Here is a 17,853-nt window from a genome sequence, read left to right on the forward strand (position 1 = left end):
ATGTGCAAGGAATTTTGGGTGAGCAGGCCTGGGGCTCTGTCATTTCCTATATGCAGGGACCCACCGTCTTTGATACCAAACAGTGAGTACACAGAGGAAGACATGTCTGTGCTCAAACCCGCTGCACCGTCTTGGGAAAGCTACGCACACTCTCTACTTTACCTTCCTGATCTGTAAAATGGGATCCTGATGGTTTGAAACAGTACATGTCATACGATTAGGGTGGTAGCCTTGTGATAAATGGTGGCTATTTTTAGTATCATAAGACAAACCTAAATCAAGTTAATGCCTATTTATACTTGAGGGCTCAGCTTACATGGAGCTCTTTTAAGAAGCGCTTGCCTCTCGCCCGCTGGAACTACCCACCTCCCCCACTGAACTACGTGCGCCGTGAGGGCAGGGACTGACCTCGTTCTGGTACTTGTTATGTTCCAGGCCCCTATCCGGTTTCCCTTGCAGTGTGGTAGCCAGGACTCTCTGGTTGCAAACAACAGAAATCCAGCTCAAGCAGCCTAAGCACCAAAGGGGCACAGCTTTGGCTCATGGACTAAACTCTGGGGAGACTCAGTCTTTTTGTCTGGGCTTTGGAGCCAGTTGGCCCTTCTTTCAGGCTCCTGCTTATGATGGGAGATGAGGCCCTGGCCCTTCTGGGATGACATCCTTTTAGCTTGAGATGCAAGGGAGAAGAAAGAGCTAGTCCTCTCTTCTTGGTTCGGAAAATTCCAGGTGTGGATTCTGAACAGCCCTGCTTGGATCGTGGGTCTTGGGCCTGACCATTGAGGCCGGGGGGCTGGTCTCCACTTAGCCCACACTAGAGTCCTGGGCCCATGTTGGGGCGGGTGGGCGTGGGGCAGGGAACGGGCTTCGGCAGCCCCGCAGTAAACCCCTTTCGTTAAGTACTCAGAATACTGTCGGGTGAATGTCTACCTTCGGCAGGAAAGTTTCAGTGTGCTCCAGTAGTCACAGTCGAGACCCAGCCTTCTGGGGAATGAATGAGGAAACACTTCGTGACAATGGAAGGCTTTGAAGGTGAGGTAGGAATCTGGGAGGGCCAGTAGAGGGTAGAGCATTCTGGCTGAGCTACGGCCGAGTCAAGGTGTTGGGTTGGTGAGTTGCACGTGGGCTGGGAGGGAGGGAGGGGTGCGAGATGTTTCAGGAACAAGAGTCCCGTTGGGCTGAACTTTGGGGATTTGTAGGGTGTTGCGTTAATTTCCTGGAGCTGCCGCAACCAAGCACCACTCACCGAGTGGCTTAAAACAACAGAAGTGTAGTCTCTCACAGTTCTGGAGGCTTAGAAGTTTAAAATTAAGGTGCTGACAGAGCGACACTCCCTCTGAAGCTCTAAGGAAGTTCCTTCTTGCTTCCTCCTGCTTCTGGTAGCCCCGGGCATCCCTTCGCTTGTGGCAGTCCGACTGCAGTCCTTGCCTCCTCTGGCACTTGGCCATCTTCTCTCTGTGTGCCTCTGTGTCTTTACGTGGAGCTCTCCTCTCTGTGTCTCTCTCTTCTCATCAGGGCACCAGTTCTCTTGAGCTAAGGGCTCAGGCTACTTCAGGATGACCTCATCTTAACTAATTACATCTGCTATGATCCTGTTTCTAAATAAGGTCACCTTTGGAGGTATGGGGGTTAGGGGACACAGTTCAACTCATAGCAGGCAGCAGGGACTCAGAGGCTGAAGAGGTAGGTCTTGCTGGTGCTTGGTGGGATGTGGTGGCCGAGCAGAGGGAGTCACTGACGACCTGGGATCGGGGAGTGGCTGGCATGACCCGTCAGTGTGCCTGGCATCTTGGAAGGTCGTGGAAGCGATTCAGGTGGGGGACAATGGCCATGTTGATCCTGGGGGGTGTCATTTGGAATGGGAGGAGCTGAAGGAGGCAAGGGGTAGCAGAGAGATTCGAAGGTGATGGTTGACGGCGAGGAGGGTGGACACCGGCCCTCGAAGAGTGGATGCACGTTGGGGCCGAGGTGACCTGCGATGGACTTGCAGCAGTGAATCGCATGCCTGCATAGTCCCAGCAGGAGCCAGGTGCCATCCACCCCTAGGATTCCATCATGCGTTGCACGCTGCTTCCCTGTCCCACCTGGAATGTTCTTTTTTTCCCCATTTAGCTAGTGATGATAGCAAACACATGGACTACCGTGAATTTGGGGGAAAAGCATCTCTGAACCTCGAGCTCTGCTAAGTGCTTTCTGTACATCATGCCATTGAATCTCCCAAATAACCGGGTGAGGTAGGCACAGGTATGCCTATTTTGCAGATGAAGATACTGAGGCTTAGATTAAGTCACCTGTCTTGTCTCACACTGGAGCGAGCTGGGACTGGATTTGAACCTACGTTTGCCCACACTTTTCTCATTCCTCCACCTCCACTTCCTATAGCACGTTCTTCGTATTTCTCTAATCAGGCTCAACTTCTTTTGTATTATTATCCACATGTGTCTCGACCGTTCTGCTAAAGAGTAAGCTTCCTGATGGAAAAGGGCTGTGGTTCCCTCCCTGAGGTTCCTCGGTGGTGGTTGGTTGAACTAAGCCAGCAGCTCACAGGCGGAAGCTTTGAGGGGTGGGGCGATGTGCTTGTGTGTCTGTTGGGAGGTGGAAAGATGGGTGAGGGGAGGAATGTTCAATGGGGGAGCATCTCAAAGTCTACATACCCTGCTACTGGCGGGATGACGCCTTGGTGTCTGCAAAGAACGCAGTGGAGCAAGCCAGTGTCCCCTCCAGACAGGAAGAACTGTCTCCCCAGTGGAGCACAAGACTCCAGCTGCCAAAGGCAGAGAAGGACCCTTCCTGAGATAAGGAACCAGCCCCCAGGGGCGGCGGTGGGAGCGGGCAGACACGCCCATGGACGTCCGTTCCATCTGGGGGAGCCGGGCCTCAGGCAAGGAGACAAATCCACCAACAAGGTGAGGTCAGAGTTGATAAGGGCTAAAGACAAAATAGAACAGTGATGCAGTGGAGGGTGGTCAGGTCAGGGGAGGCCTCCCCGGGGAGGGCAAATGAGAGCCTAGACCCTGATGACGGGTGGGGGGGGACCAGTCACGCGGAGACCAGAACAGAGCGTTCCAGAGGGACAGGGCATAAACAGGGCCTGAGGCAGGAACAAACTTGAGGTGTTCTAGGCAGAGCCACTCTGGTTGGCGTGGCTGATGGAAGAGAGAGCTGGGCGGTTGGGGTGGGGTGGGGAAGATGTCAGATGGAGTCCAGATCACCAGAGGTGTTGAGTTCCCACCTTTTCTGTCTGGTGTCTCACACGGAAACGAATGACATTTGCGTCCATTTCCAAGAGTCTCCACTGAGGCTACTGGCAGTTGGAAGTGGCCAGCATGGGCCTCGAACCAGGATGCCTGGCGCCTCGCCTGAAAGGCTGTCTCTGTATTATGGGATCGTTTTGCCTGGAATTGTGCAGGGCACAGGTAGGGTCGCTGTAATACTGCCCTGGACCCTCCAGTTGCCCAGACGCTGGCTGCTCCTGGGGCTGAGAGGAACTGGATCTCAGAAAACCCATGAGCTATTTGGCCCTCTCTGTTCAGCTCCTGGGCGGGAGAGCTCTGGTGGAGGGCCAATAGACCACAGCAATGGCTTTGGGTTTACTCAGATTGCAGTGAGAACTCATTCCTGGGTATCCAGCCAGGAATAACGTTAGCTGATAAACGATGTTTAAGATTGCTTTGACTACCCCTTGGAAAGGGGGAAGAGGAGGAACTGGGAGCAGGAACTGTAAATGGGAAGCCGGGCTGCCGCCTACAGCCGGGCAGGTTGTGCACACTTCAACTCTGGACCCAGGTGTGGCTGGTGGTTTAAAGCTTTGCTGCCGCCATCTTGAAATGCTTGGTAATTTGTGAACAAGGGCCCAACGTTTTCATTTTGCACTGGGCCCCGCAAATTGTGCTGCTGCCCCTGGGGTGGTGGATAAAGAGATGACACCAACCAGCTTGGGCCAGCCCACGCAGAACTGCACGTTCAAACCACAATGAGTCCAGGGGCAGTAGATGCCTGTGACTTCAGGTACGTAACGTGCTCGAAGTGCCTGGATTACAGGAGCGCTTGACGAGCGTTAGCTGTGAGAGTGAGAATGGTGATCTAACAGCTGGTAATAGGATAGTAATCTAATAATGACTAATAATAGTCCTAGTAATCATTATAGAGAACATTTAGGTGTGAGCTGGGAGGATCCTTGTGCTTTAATCTCCGGAGGAAGAGAACGGAAGAGGCTGGGGAGAGAGGAACGTTTTCTTGGGACAAAAGTGTGTGCACCAAAGCGGAACTCGGTTTGGGATTCTGAGGGTAGCAGTTGCCTGTTACCTGTGACATCGAGGGCCCTGGATTTTGCTCCAGGAGTTTGACACCCTCCTTGAGGCCCCCAGGACGTGTGGCAGGTGGGGATGCTTTGAGAGACGCCTGTGGCTGGGGAGTTACCCCCAGGTGCCCAGTGATGGAGGGAAGGAAGGCTGCACGTGCTTCTCGCAGCCCCAGGGGACTGAGGGTCAGGGAGGAAGTGTTGGCAGGAGTGAGAACTGAGCTGGGAGGCCGGGAGCTCCCTGAGGCTGGAGGGAGGCCTTGCCCAGCATGTGTGGACCCAGCACTTATCTTCCCTGCCCTCATTCTGTCAGACGGAGGCGCCACACAGTCCGCTGCCGAAAGCGTGGCTTCAGGGCCAGGCTGAGTGCTTCCAGGCAGGCGTGGCTGGGACCTCACAGTGTCATGTCACTGCTCCCTGATGCTGTCCCTTCTTTGCCATTTGTCGCCTTGAAAGATGGTCTTCGGGAGTACACTCATCTTCTGGGACTGAGGCCCAGATCTCTTTAGCCAGACTCACTACATTGTACAGAAGCAAAGAGGATGGTGGTGGCCTCACCCACTCCACACACGGTGGGTGGTGCCCGCTTGAGGACTTCATGGGGACGTAAGTGTTGTCTAGTGAGAGACAGATGTTGCTCTGGTTGTGTAATTGCTGAGTAACAAACTATCCCCCGAGTTAGAAGCTCAAAACAGCAATCACGTTCTTACATCTCATGATCTTGTAGGTCAGGGATTCGGGCATCTCTTAGTTGGGCAATTGTTTTCCGCACTGTGTTGACTAAGGCCGCTCGGGTGAAATTCAGCAAGCAGGTGACTGGGCTGGGAGGTCCGAGATGGCCTCACTCACACAGGTGGCGTTTAGAGGCCAGTGGCCTCCGCTGGGTCTCTGTCCAGAGCATCTACAGATGGCCTCTCCAGCAGGGCAGCCTTGGGGTAGCCCCACTTCTTAGACGGCAGCTCAAGCCTCATGTTTCAAGGGTGGGGGAGGTGGAAGCTGCCAATCTCATAAGGCCTGAGCCCAGAAACTGGTACAATGTCACTCCCACATTATTCTAGTGGCCAAAGCCATCAAGCATCAAGAGGAGGGGACTCAGACCCCACCTTCAATGGGAGGCCTGTCAAAGAATTTTTGGCCACCTTCAAGATGTCCTAAACATGAAAACAAAAGAATGATACTTCAGTGTTGTAAAGGAGATGCCAAAGTATATATAAAATTCATAAAGAAGAGGGGGCCCTGACTCTGTGTGGGCAGTGGTGGGGAGGGGAGAGTCTGGGAAGAGGACACAGTGGGGGTGACATTTGTGCCTTGAGCTAGGCTTTGAAGACAACTGGGACTTGATAGTCAAGATAAGGTGGGAGAGTAGAAGGGAGGCCTTCCCAGTGTTGGGAAGGGCATGAGCAAAGGCACGGAGGCACGGGAGTAACATGGTGTGTCGGGAGTGTTGGGGGGGCGCGGGGCGGGGCAGCCCATGAGCCCGGAGAAGTGGGCGGAGAGAGAGAGCATGTTTTTCAGTAGGTCAATGCGATCAGATGTGCCCTATAGAAAGACGTTTGCGTTGGCATGGAGAATGCGGGTAGGGGGGTGGCAGGAAGACCAACCTCTTATACTGATTTTGACTCTCACTCCCAGGGCCTCCGTTGAGGCAATGACCACAGGTGGCAGAGAGGAGGCTCAGATCTGGGAGCTGTGTGTGTGTGTCCCACGTCAGTCATTGGATGATTAAGCTTCAGAGCCTCTTCTGGTGCCCAGACTGGCTCTCTTTTCTCACGTCTCTTACCCTAGGCCTGGAGGACTGGGCCCTTTCTGCTTTAAAACCTCACTCTGTCTCTTGGGGCTCTTGATCCCCCGAGACTGGCTGTGGAGTAGGTAAGCCTTCCGACCCCTTCCCTTTGACTTTCCGGACAAGCTCCAGTGGAGGCAGCGTGGTTTGATGGTGCACATGTGGGATTTGGAATTGGACACGCCCAAGTTCAAAGGCATTGCCCTTGGCTATCTGGCCATATGGTGCAAAGGTCAGGAGTTCCTTACCCTGCCTCTGCCTCAGTTTCCTCATCTGTCATTGACATCTGCACCCTGGGGCCACCATGAGGATTAAACAAGTCAGCACATGTAACGAGCCGGGGCTATAGTTAGTGCTCAATTAGTTGTAAAATGGAAATGACCTCCTTGGACGTTTGTTCCAAAACTAAACTGTAAGGTCACTGAGGACAAGGACTGCTTCTTGGCGTCCTTAGCATCTGTCACAGATCTGCCCTCATGGCTGCTCTGTCAGCCCTTTTGGAATAAATGAATGAAGTGATGATTCACCCTCTCAGTTATAAATGAGTAATGTCTCATCTGAAGACCTCCAGACCTGACCTCCAGCTTCCGGGGCCTCGGTTCCTTCCTGAGAGGTTCTCTTTGAGCATATGCCTCTCAGTCTGTAAGATTTTGTTTATTTGTTTGTTTGTTTTTAATTAGGATGAGATTCATATGACCTAAAATGAATCATTTTAAAGTGAGCAATTCAGTGACATTTAGTACATTCAAAATGTTGTACACCGCCACCTCCATCTAGTCTCAAAACATTTTCATCACCCCAAAAGGAAACCCTAAAAGGAATTTAAAAACAATTCCTTTCTGTTCCCCCCCCCCTTCCAGCCCCCTGGCAACCACCAATTTATTTTCTGTCTCTGTGGATTTTACCCATTCTGGATATTTCATATAAATAGAATCATACACTGTGTGACCTTTTGTGTCTGGCTTCTTTCACTTACAGAACGTTTTCACAGTTCATCTGTGTTGTGACGTGTCAGTGCTCCATTCTTTTTCATGAGTGAATAATACTCCATTCTGTGACAGTACCACATTTTGTGTATCCATTCACACAAACAGACATTTGTGCTTTTTTGCCACCTTTTGATTACTGTGAATAGTGTTGCTGTTTTTCATGCGTGTATAAGAATTTTTGTACCTGATTTCAGTTCTTTTGGATAATTCCACTCCCAGGAATGGAATTGCTGGCTCAGATCATAATCGGTTGGTTAGATTTTAAAAGTTTTGCCTTATGATCTCTAGGCCTGTGTAATAGTTAAAAAGAAGAGAGGGAAAAGGCTCAAGAAAAGAAAGGAACCCACTGTGTTGCTTTGCAGACCACACTGCTCTCGAGAGCCATCACCTCTGTAAACGCCAAGGCCATGATGACAGGCAGGGTCTGCCGGGGCCCTGCTCGCTGTAACTAGGCTGGGGGCTGCTCCGTGGGGCATCTCTGAGGGGTATAAAAGCATTAATGACTCATAGGACCTTCTGTGGTTTCCAGGAGGTTCTGGTGGCCAGAGAGAGGCTGCGTGACATGTGTGTGGGCTGGAGTCCCTTGTAAACATTACGTTTCAACCCCCATTCTGTGCTGGGCTTTTGCCAGAGTTGCTTGGATGGAGAAGCAGGGGTGTGAGTGCATTTCCCCCATTCCTGTGCCAGGCTGGCCTCTATGAGGGCACAGATCGCAAGGAGATGTCCCCGAACTGGTCTTAGCCCTTGAGCAAGCACCGCCCTGGCCAAGATGCCTGGGGAGGTGGCTGGGCCCAGTTCAGAGCTGTGGTCCGTAGACTCTGGGAGCCGCCTGTGCCCAGATCTGGGGTCACGGCTGAGACCTGAGGCTGTAGCAGCTGGTGACCCAGCCTGAGACGTGGTGGTGGCAGGCTCCATGATGGGTGGGAAGGAGCGTTGAAACTCGCACTGCCCTCCGTGACCTCCTTCCCTGGCTTTTCCCCATGGTGCCCTGATGTCCCATCTCTTCATGACACTTCACATCATGACACTTGTGCTTGCAACTTCCATGTTAGCATGTTATTTTAAAAACCGTTAAAAAGGCGCTGCTTTTGGTGAATGTGCTCAGGAAAACTACGTCCCCAACCCCGCCTGCTTCGTCACATTCCCAGTAACTGTTATTTGGGTGTTTGATTACATTTGCAAATGAAGTGGCTGGGGAGGAAAGACGTCTCCCCTCCCCTCCCCTTTCCTCTATTTATAGAGCCCTGTTTTAGGAGCTGGACAGAAGCGGTGAGCATTACAAGCAAAGCCCTATTCTCATGGAGTTTGCATTCTAGTGGAGGGATGAATGAACACAAAATATGAACACAAAATAGACAAGGTAATTCTCATCTGGGACCAGTGCCATCGGGAGCTTGGTGAGAGGAAAGAGGAGGCTTCTTGTCAGGAGAACTGAGGGACCAGGAGAACCCATGGGAAGACCTGGGAGAGCACCCTGAGCAGTGCCCAGTGGACAGAGGACAGGTTGAGAAGGAGCTGGCCTGTCTGCAGAACTGAAGTAAGACTGAGCCTGTGGCTGGAGGGAGGGAGGGAGGGAGAGACCCAGAAGATCGGCCAGGGGGAGCAGCATCGTAGAGTGCCCCGGGGAATCATGCAGGGTGTTAAGCAGTGCTCAGAGGAGCACTTTGGCCCCCCCGACCCGGCTGCAGTGGGGAGGAGAGGCAGGGAGACCCACTTCATCCCCAGCTGATCCCGTGGCTGTCAGTCTGTCCTGCACCCTCCCAAACTTTGGCTTTCCCTCTGCCCAGAGTGGCGGCTGAGCTCGCCCACTGGGCTCCCAGGCAGCCCAGACAAGATGTGGGCTTCAGAGCCTCGCTCTACATGAGCGCCGCCCTTCCACCCTCCAGCAAGGCCCTGGCCACCCACCCATCACCGCCCTGCTCGCTCGAGACTCCAGACCGTCATCCCAGTCAACTTTGCTAATATTAAAAATCTCAAATATAAAGGAAAAGGGAGAGAATAGTCAAATAAATGCTGGAATGCTCAACCATTAATATTTTTCCATTTTTTCTTATGTTTGCTCTATAATTTTTTTTCTGAATCACTTGGTACAGACATCATGACCTTTTATTAAATACTGCAGCATGCATCTCTTAAGAGTAAAAAACATTTTAATGTAATAAAATACATTCTTAATATAATAAACACATATTCTTGTTTTAAAATTGAAGTATAATTGATTTACAACATTGTGTTAATTTCTAGTGTACAGCAAAGTGATTCAGATATACATATATATATATATATGTAGTCTTTTTCATATTCTTTTCCATTATGGTTTATTACAGTCTGTTGAATATAGTTCCTTGTCCTATAAATAGGATCTTGTTGTTTATCTATTTTATATATGGTAGTTTGTATCTGCTAATCCCAAACTCCTGATTTATCCCTCTCCATCCCTTTCTCCTTTTGTAATCCCTTTTACAAACCCCTTTTCTATGTCTGTGAGTCTGTTTCTGCTTTGTAAATAAGTTCATTTGTATCATATTTTAGATGCTACATATAAGTGATATCATAAGTATTTCTGACTTACTTCAATTAGCATGATAATCTCTAGGTCCATCCATGTTGCTGAAATGGCATTATTTCATTCTTTTTTATGGTTGAGTAATATTCCAGTGTGTGTGTGTGTGTGTGTACCACATCTTCTGTATCCAGTCATCTGTCAATGGACGTTTAGGTTGCTTCCATGTCTTGGCTATTGTAAATAGTGCCACTGTGAACATCGAGGTGCATATATCTTTTTGGATTAGAGTTTCCTCTGGATATATGCCCAGGAGTGGGATTGCTGGATCATATGGTAAGTCTATTTTTAGTTTTTTTAGGAGACCTCCAAACTGTTCTCCATAGTGGCTTCACCAAATTACATTCCCACCAAGAATGTAGGAAGATTCCATTTTCTCTACACCCTCTCCAGCATTTGTTATTTGTTGACTTTTTAATGATGGCCATTCTGATTGGTGTGAGGTGGTTCCTCATTGTAGTCTTGATTTGCATTTCTCTAACAATTAAAGATGCTGAACATCTTTTCAAGTGCCTGTTGGCCATCTGTATGTCTTTTTGGAGAAATGTCTATTTAGGTCTTTTGCCCATTTTTTGATTCAGTTGCTTGGTTTTTTCTTTTTTTTGTTAATGAGTTAAACGAGCTGTCTGTATATTTTGGAAATTAAGCCCTTGTTGGTCAATCAATAAACATATTTTTGATGTAATAAAAATGTGATACAAAACGGAATGTTATTTAGTTATTAAAAAAGGAAATTTTGCCATTTTTGACAACATGCATGGACTTTGAGGGCATTATGCTAAGTGAAATAGGTCAGATAGAGAAAGACAAATACTGTATGATCTCACATATATGTGGAATCTAAAAAAAACCAAAGTCACAGAAACAGAACAGATTGGTCGTTGTCAGAAGCGGGGGTGGGGGATGCAGCAAAATGGGTGAAGGTGGTGAAAACTTCTAATTATAAGATAAGACTTCATGAGGTGTAATGGACAGCATGGTGACTATAGTTAAATACTATATTGTATACTTAAAAGTTGCTAGGAGAGTAGATCTTAAGTTCCCATCACAAGAAAAAATTTTGTTAGCTATGTGAGGTGATGGATGTTAACTAAACTTATCATGGTGTATATATTTCACAATATATACTTATATCAAATCATTATGTTGTATGCCTGAAACTAATCCGTTATTTGTCAATTGTATCTCAGTACACCTGGAGAGGAAGAAGACATTCTTCCCCATGGCCACGTTGAAAAAAATGAACTGTGATTCCCAGATGTCACTGTATACCCAGTTCATATTATTAAATTTCTCGAATTAGCCCTCGAAGGCGTCATCAGCTTGTTTGAACTGGGATCCAGTCAAGGGTCATGAATTGCACTGACTCCATCTCTTTAGTCTTCTCTGCTGTGGAATATCCCCCCTCCATCCCATCTTTCCCTCAGATATTGACTTTTTGAAGAGATCAGACCAGTTGTCTTAGAGAACGTCCAGAGACTGGTTTGCGGAATTATTTTCTTGTGGTATTCTTTATTTTGCTCTGCTCTTAGTTATTTTCCCTATAATGTGGAAATTAGGTCCAGAGGTCTGATTAGATTCAGGTTAAACGTTCTGGGCAGGAATCCTTGCTGTTGGGAACTTCAGCAGTCTCTCATCAGGAGACACCATTATTAGTGACATTAAATTTAACCTCATTCCTTGAGGGTAGGCAAATGGAGAGACCCCTCTGTTTCTCCAGAGTGTCTGAAAAAGGGCTGGGCTTATGGTAGTGAGTGACAGTCAATTCTTGTTGCCGGCAATATTTACTTTCTTTCTAAAGTCCCTGCGAACGATGAATTCGGGAACCTGGAACCACTGCTTCCAGGGGAAATGCAGAGTTAGGTTCCTGGGGGCCCCTGGACACAACATTTTCGTTGACTGATCAGTACAGAACCTTGTTTTATGTGTGTTTCTGTATAAAGATGTCTTATTTAATGTATATTTTTGAGTCGGTGACGTTGAACTCACGGCCAGCAGCGCTTTAACTATTCCTGAGCGAAGCTCATCCAACACCTGTGTTTTCTCCACGAGGCACATCCCAACTTCGTGAGCCCAGGAACGCTAGGCGACCCTTTGGCACTGCGCTCAGGGGCTGTTGGAAACAGTGAAATCACCAACAGAAAAGAACAAAAGTGCAAAATCCACGGCACTAAATGGACTGTGAAAGGGAGGACACTTGCGTGCAGTGTGAGAGTCCAAACAAGAAGGTCACCTGATTCGACCTCAGCTGGGAACATTCCCAGCGGGCGGCTCGAATTTTCACAGGCCTGCGTATGCCTGTGAATGACCACTTAAGAGCCATGAGTACTGACATTTAGGGAGTAGAGGATTTCAAAGTATGGAAACTACAAAGAAAGAGGATTGATGAAGGCTCTCTCTTGCCTTCTGAGACAGCCTGCACTCTGTCTGTGGAGTGTGTATCTCTCTAAATAAACTTGCTTTCACTTAAAAAAAAATCGATTAAATAGATTGGATTAAATCAGTTTGAATTAGCTGTGTGACCTCGGATTATTGCATTACCTCTCTGGGCTTCGCTTTCTTTAGCTGTCCCACAACTGGGTGACCTTTGAGCTTTTTCCCAGCACTGGAATCCTAGGAACTGAGTGGGAATTGAATTTTCTCCTGGCTTGGTTTTCTGTGGTTGGATCCCGATCTCTTTCCTTTCCGTGCAGGTTTGTGGATTTCCACGCAGCTGCCTCCACCTGCTCGCCCTCCCGGGCTTCACTGCTCACCGGCCGGCTCGGCCTTCGCAATGGAGTCACTCACAACTTTGCAGTCACCTCTGTGGGGGGCCTCCCGCTCAACGAGACCACCTTGGCCGAGGTGCTGCAGCAAGCTGGCTACGTCACCGGGATGATTGGTAACACTGAGCCCCACTGCCGGGACCCCCATCTGCCCTTGCACTTACTGTGGTGGCTGCTTTGTGTTTGCAGAACCCCAAACATTGCCACCTCTTCTGCTCAAGTCTGCTTTTGTTTGCTTATTTCTTACTGTGTGAGTTAGGAATGCTTTCAGCTGTAAGTAACTGAAAAGCCCTAACTGTGGACTCACCATACATAGAACTCGTTTCCTCCCATTATGACAAACTCAGAGGTTAGTGATTGAGTTCATTGGCTAATCCGCTCAAAGATATCATTTCTATCTTTCTGTTCTGCCATCCTTAGTGTGTTGGCTTTTGTCCTCATGCCTGTGGCCTCATGGTTGCAAAATGGTGGCTTTGGTACCATTCATTGTGGCTTAAAGAAGGAAAACGGGGAGGTGGTGCCAGACTCACTTGTTCACTTTTATCAGGAAAGCAAATCTTCTCTTGGACACTCCCCCTGCCTCCAGCAGAAATGTACTCAAATCTTAGTGGTGGATCTGGGTCGGGTGGCCACCCCTCGCTGCAAAGAAAGCTGCGAAGCTGGCCTTGGGATTATAATGATTGACTTGGACTTGGGCACAGGTCTGCCCACTCCCTGAACAAGACCAAAGTTCTATTAGCGGAGTAAGTGGGGACATGGGTGTACGGCAGGCAACCAGCAGCCTCTGCCACATTGTCCAACAGCATCCTTTCCTTTAGTTATTCATTTATTTTGGGGGTGTAATTAGGTTTTACTTACTTATTTTTATAAGAGGTGCTGGGGATTGAACCTAGGAGCATGTGTATACTAAGTATGTGCTCTACCAATGAGCTATTCCCCTCCCTCCCTTCTTTCCTTTAAAATGCTTGTAGGCATTTATAACGTATCTGGCACTGGGCTGTGTTTGTTTGCACCAGAGTAAGGCAATGCCTTCTGAAATGCTTATTTCCCCCATTGTCCGGGTGAGAAAACTGAGTTTCAGGCAGGTGCATAGATTTGTTCCAAGTTGCCAATCCTGGAGTGGGTGGGGGCTGGATCTAGACAGGTGTATCAGGCCTGGCTGTGCTCTTATGCTTGGCTGGACCGCTGGTCCCTCCTACAGAACCCAGCATCCCAACAGCATCCTCGAGCTGCCTGTGCTTGTTATTGTAAGTCTCCAGGAGCTGGGTCCAGTGGGATTCCTGCCTCCCTCCGCCGCACGTGAAGTGGCAAGGGACAGTGTGCTGACAAACAGGACACAGTGAGGGTCCCTGGGGGGATGTTATTGGTGCCTGGAGCTCCGGTGTAAACCAGGGCGAAACTGGCGTTTCTGGTGTGTTGGCCCGACTCCTTCTCTGAGTCAAGGAGCCTGACATACTTCTCAGAAGATCAAACAGGAGGGCGGTATTCATTGTCCCAGGAGGACAAGCCTCACTGGTAGGAGGGACCAACTAAGGTCCCAACCTTCTCTCCTTTTCAGTCCCTTTCTATCCATACCCCGAGGCATTAATTACTGTGAAGTTCTCACTACGGGCTGAGCATCCTTACGGCCTCCGTTCATGCATCCCTGTAAGACGCACAACTGGAAAGAGTTTGGTCCCGGAGCTCAGCATCAGGGAGCTGAGTTCTTCTTGAGCTGGACCGGATCTCCTTTGCCGCTCCTTCTCCGTGCCTTTCAACCCCAGGGAAGCAACTGATGGCAGATGGACCGTTCAGCTGCTACCCCCTCCGCTCACTACTCATTACACCTTTTTCTTATCCGGGAGAGGATGTGTAAGCACATCAGCTTGTTGAGATTATGAATTTCCCATCAGCACACTTTTAGGGGAAATTAAAAACCTACTGAAGGAATATCAAGTCCGTGTTCACCACTCGCTCTTTGCTTCCAACCTTGGTCCGTATTAATGTGTGTTTACCTTGTTGTATCCTTTCCCCCTCCTGCTATTTTGTATTTCCATGTGATAATAATTTTACATATTTATTATAATTTTTATAATTTTAGAGATAATTTAAATTTTTTTATTTTTGGTGGGAGTAATTAGGTTTACTTACTTATTTTTAGAGGCGGTACGGGGGATTGAACCCAGGACTTTTGGCATGCTAAGCATGTGCTCTGCCACTTGAGCTATACCTTCCCCCTGAGATAATTTTAAAATTGTGATATAATTTTATATTTCCATGTCATGCTTCAAGTGTTCCACAGAATGTTTAATCCACTTCTCTCCACTTTTTATTACCTTTTTTCAAACCTATGGACACCCATATGCCCATCCTCTAGATTCACCAGTTGTCAATTTTTGCTACATGCTTTTGTCTTTTCTTAAAGTTTTTTTTTTGGAGGGGGGGTAATTAGGTTTTTATTTATTTATTTTAATGGAAGTACTGGGAATTGAACCCAGGACCTCATGCATGCAAAGCACACACTCTACCGCTGAGCTACATGCATTTGTCTTTAAAGGATGGTTTGGAGGTGTTTTACTGAGGCCACGTGAGATAATTTACCTAGCCATCCTCCTGCGGCTGCCTGTTTATTTCTGTCCTCTGTGTTTCGTGCTGCCACCCTTTAGGTCTTTGTACCTAACTCCCCTCCATCTTTTCTTTGCCTCCTTGCCTTGTGGGGGATTTCCCCGGGATCTTCGCCCAGCGCAGAGTGAGCAGGTCAGAGAGTTCCAGCCTTGTCCGAGCTCCTGCCCCACTTTGCCCAGTTAGCAACCCCCCCCCACCCCCGCCACGAACGCATTTACAGCTCGAGGAGCAGCCCTGCGTCTGAGCTTCCTCATTTGCTGTCCCGTGCTTGGACTGCAGCAGGGAGGCGGTCTCTCGCTCAGCTTCTGCAGACTGCTGATGCCTCCGGAGGGGAAGATGATGAAACGAGGCGGGACCGGCATCTCCGAGACTATCTGGGGCGCCCTCGCAGGGCCCCCGCGCGGGCGGGCGGAGCGGGGGGTGCCGTGGGCTCTGGGGGGCTACTGTGAGCCCCCGCACCTTCTTTGAGGGGCAGAAGCTCAGCCTGCTGACTTCTCTGGGCTCCCGGTAACGGCTCCCTTTCCTCTCTCCCTGCATGCTTTCCTGCGCGGCTCTGAGTCATCCTTGCTTACTTTCTGTCTCCCTGGGGACCCCCTCTCGGTCCCAGAGAGCAAAGCCTGGCTTTCACACAGTGCAGTTTCTCTTTGCTTGTCCTCAGTAAAGGGTGAAGCTGATGAAAAAATTGAGTGTGTGATCAGCTCCCCAGAGGGGCTGGGAGCCTCCACGGGGATTCCACTAAAAGTCTCTTCTCTTGTTTTCTTGCAGGCAAGTGGCATCTTGGGCACCATGGCTCTTATCACCCCAACTTCCGTGGTAAGAATTCTTTGGAGGATTTGTCACCTAGGAAACAGAAAATAAAGATCTCTGTGTAAAAGGACTCCATGAATGTTTAAGCCATCCTGCCTCTGGGGGACATCACTCCTAAGTTAGGACATCTTCGTTCAGAGGGTCACTGGGGGCATTTGAAGCATCCATGCTGCCTCTAATCTCACATCCCTCTCACCTGGCACCTTTCCTGGTCCCCCTCCTTGGTGCCTGTCCGCCCTCCTGGCTCCCCCATCGGGAGCCCATCCATGTTCCCCTTGACCCAGTTCTTCACGTGTCAGGGAACATCTGGCCCCCGTGAGGTCCAGCATGGTAAGAAGTAAAAATCATCTGATGGGTTCACCGAAGCAGGGACTCAGGGAGCAGCAGGGAACTTCTGTGGGAAACTTCAGATTAAAACTTGGGTTGGAGAAGAGACAGGATGAGGGAGGGTCTCAGAAAAAAAAAAAGTGAATAGGAGATTTTTCAGGTCTCAGTTTGACCTTCTCCTCACCACACCACCCCCGACCCCCACCAATCATCCTCCCAAGCCCAACCCCACAGCCTTCTGAGTTTGGCTGAAATAGCATCCCTGTCCAGGAGCATTCTGAGATTCCCATCCCAACCCCATCCCACCCACGGCACCCAGGGGTGACTTCTTCCTCTGATCTCCCTTGCTGGTTTACTGATAATCTGTCTCTTATAACTAAATCTCTATAGCTTATCTCCCCTTCAGGTGGGAAGTATCTTGAGGGCAGGATTTACTCTTTTATCCCTCAGAGTGTCCTGCGCACTGTGGATGGTAGGGGTTCGATAATCCAGCCCCTCCTTCCAGTCTGGGTTAATGCTAATCCCAAGATGTTTTGCAAATCTAGTCTTGCAGCCAGAACCCAGCAACATGTTTTCTTTGCATACTACAAAGGGATATTAATCAAATCCCCTTTTAATTACATACTCCATATTACTGCTGAATTAAATCGTGGAAAATTAAATTTCTGGGCGTAAGAATGCCGACTCATACAGCAGAAGCCTAACTCGTGGCTTCTCTTCCAGGCTTTGATTACTACTTTGGAATCCCGTACAGCCATGATATGGGCTGCACTGACACCCCCGGCTACAACCACCCTCCCTGTCCAGCGTGTCCACGGGGCAACAGGCCATCAAGGTAATCCGATCCAAGGCACTGACTGTGGGCTCCAGAGCAAGGAGAGATCTGGAGGGTGTGGTCCATCAGGAGTCAATGAGAGAGGCTGACAAGGGAAAGCAAAGACAGCAGGAAAGGTTGAGTACCTCGAGTGCGAATTTAAACGCATTATGGGCATGGAGTGCAAGAAAACTTCTGGTGAAGATGAGGCAAACAAAATTTTTTATTGGAACTTTCCAGGCTCTTTGGACTGTTTAGCTGAGCCGGGGAGAACCTGAAGGTCTCATGCAGGTGGCCTCCTTCCTCCTCTACCTGCTGGCTTTGCTCCTGGACCACTCACCTGGCCCAGACAGTGGACATAAAGTGGGAGATCTGTACAGAGAGCGAGAAAAAGTACCCAGAGCTCCGTACAAGCATCACCCGCCCCCCACCCGCCCCACTCAAACAAATAAGGCAGCATTCTGACGTTGGAATGTCATGCAGGCACTAAACAGGATGTTTTAAAAACATATTCAGTGAAATGGGAAAATGCTCACAATAGAATAGTAAGTGAAAAAGGCAGGAAGCAAGTCATCAACAGTGTGATCATAACTACCTCTGTATTTACACCTCCAGTAGCCCTAGAGGAAATAGGCCAAAATGGTAACCATTGTTCACACACTCTGGTTGAGGGATTAAGGAATTTTCTTTATTTTTTTTTTCCTTTCTTGTTGTATTTTGCAAATGTTCTGTAATGAGCACGCAATACAGTTATTATCAGAAAAGGGAATAAACCTTATTCGGATAGTAAAGGAACATAAACCCAGCCCTCTGCTTGTTCAGACCGTACACTGTGGCTATTTTTAAGGTTGCAGCCACCGGGGGGAAATGAGTCTCAGGTGGCTTATTAATAACACAATAGTTA

At 48.9% G+C, this 17,853-nt stretch overlaps 1 protein-coding gene across 6 annotated transcripts in view; it reads left to right on the plus strand.

The window, feature by feature from the left end:
* ARSG (arylsulfatase G) overlaps positions 1 to 17,853 on the plus strand; it is an 83,675-nt gene that overhangs the window by 26,102 nt on the left and 39,720 nt on the right. For 4 of the 6 annotated variants that reach the window (XM_072939465.1, XM_072939464.1, XM_072939466.1 and 1 more), the window contains exons 3-5: positions 12,326 to 12,513; positions 15,767 to 15,814; positions 16,859 to 16,970. In XM_072939465.1, coding sequence (XP_072795566.1) covers positions 12,326 to 12,513; positions 15,767 to 15,814; positions 16,859 to 16,970 — 348 coding nt within the window. Of the gene's footprint in view, positions 1 to 2,619; positions 2,904 to 8,559; positions 8,607 to 12,325; positions 12,514 to 15,766; positions 15,815 to 16,858; positions 16,971 to 17,853 lie in introns of those variants that run through there. The other 2 variants (XM_072939467.1, XM_072939468.1) reach the window with 2 other exon arrangements.

Source organism: Vicugna pacos, chromosome 16, assembly GCF_048564905.1.
Source record: "Vicugna pacos chromosome 16, VicPac4, whole genome shotgun sequence".
Taxonomy (NCBI): domain Eukaryota; kingdom Metazoa; phylum Chordata; class Mammalia; order Artiodactyla; family Camelidae; genus Vicugna; species Vicugna pacos.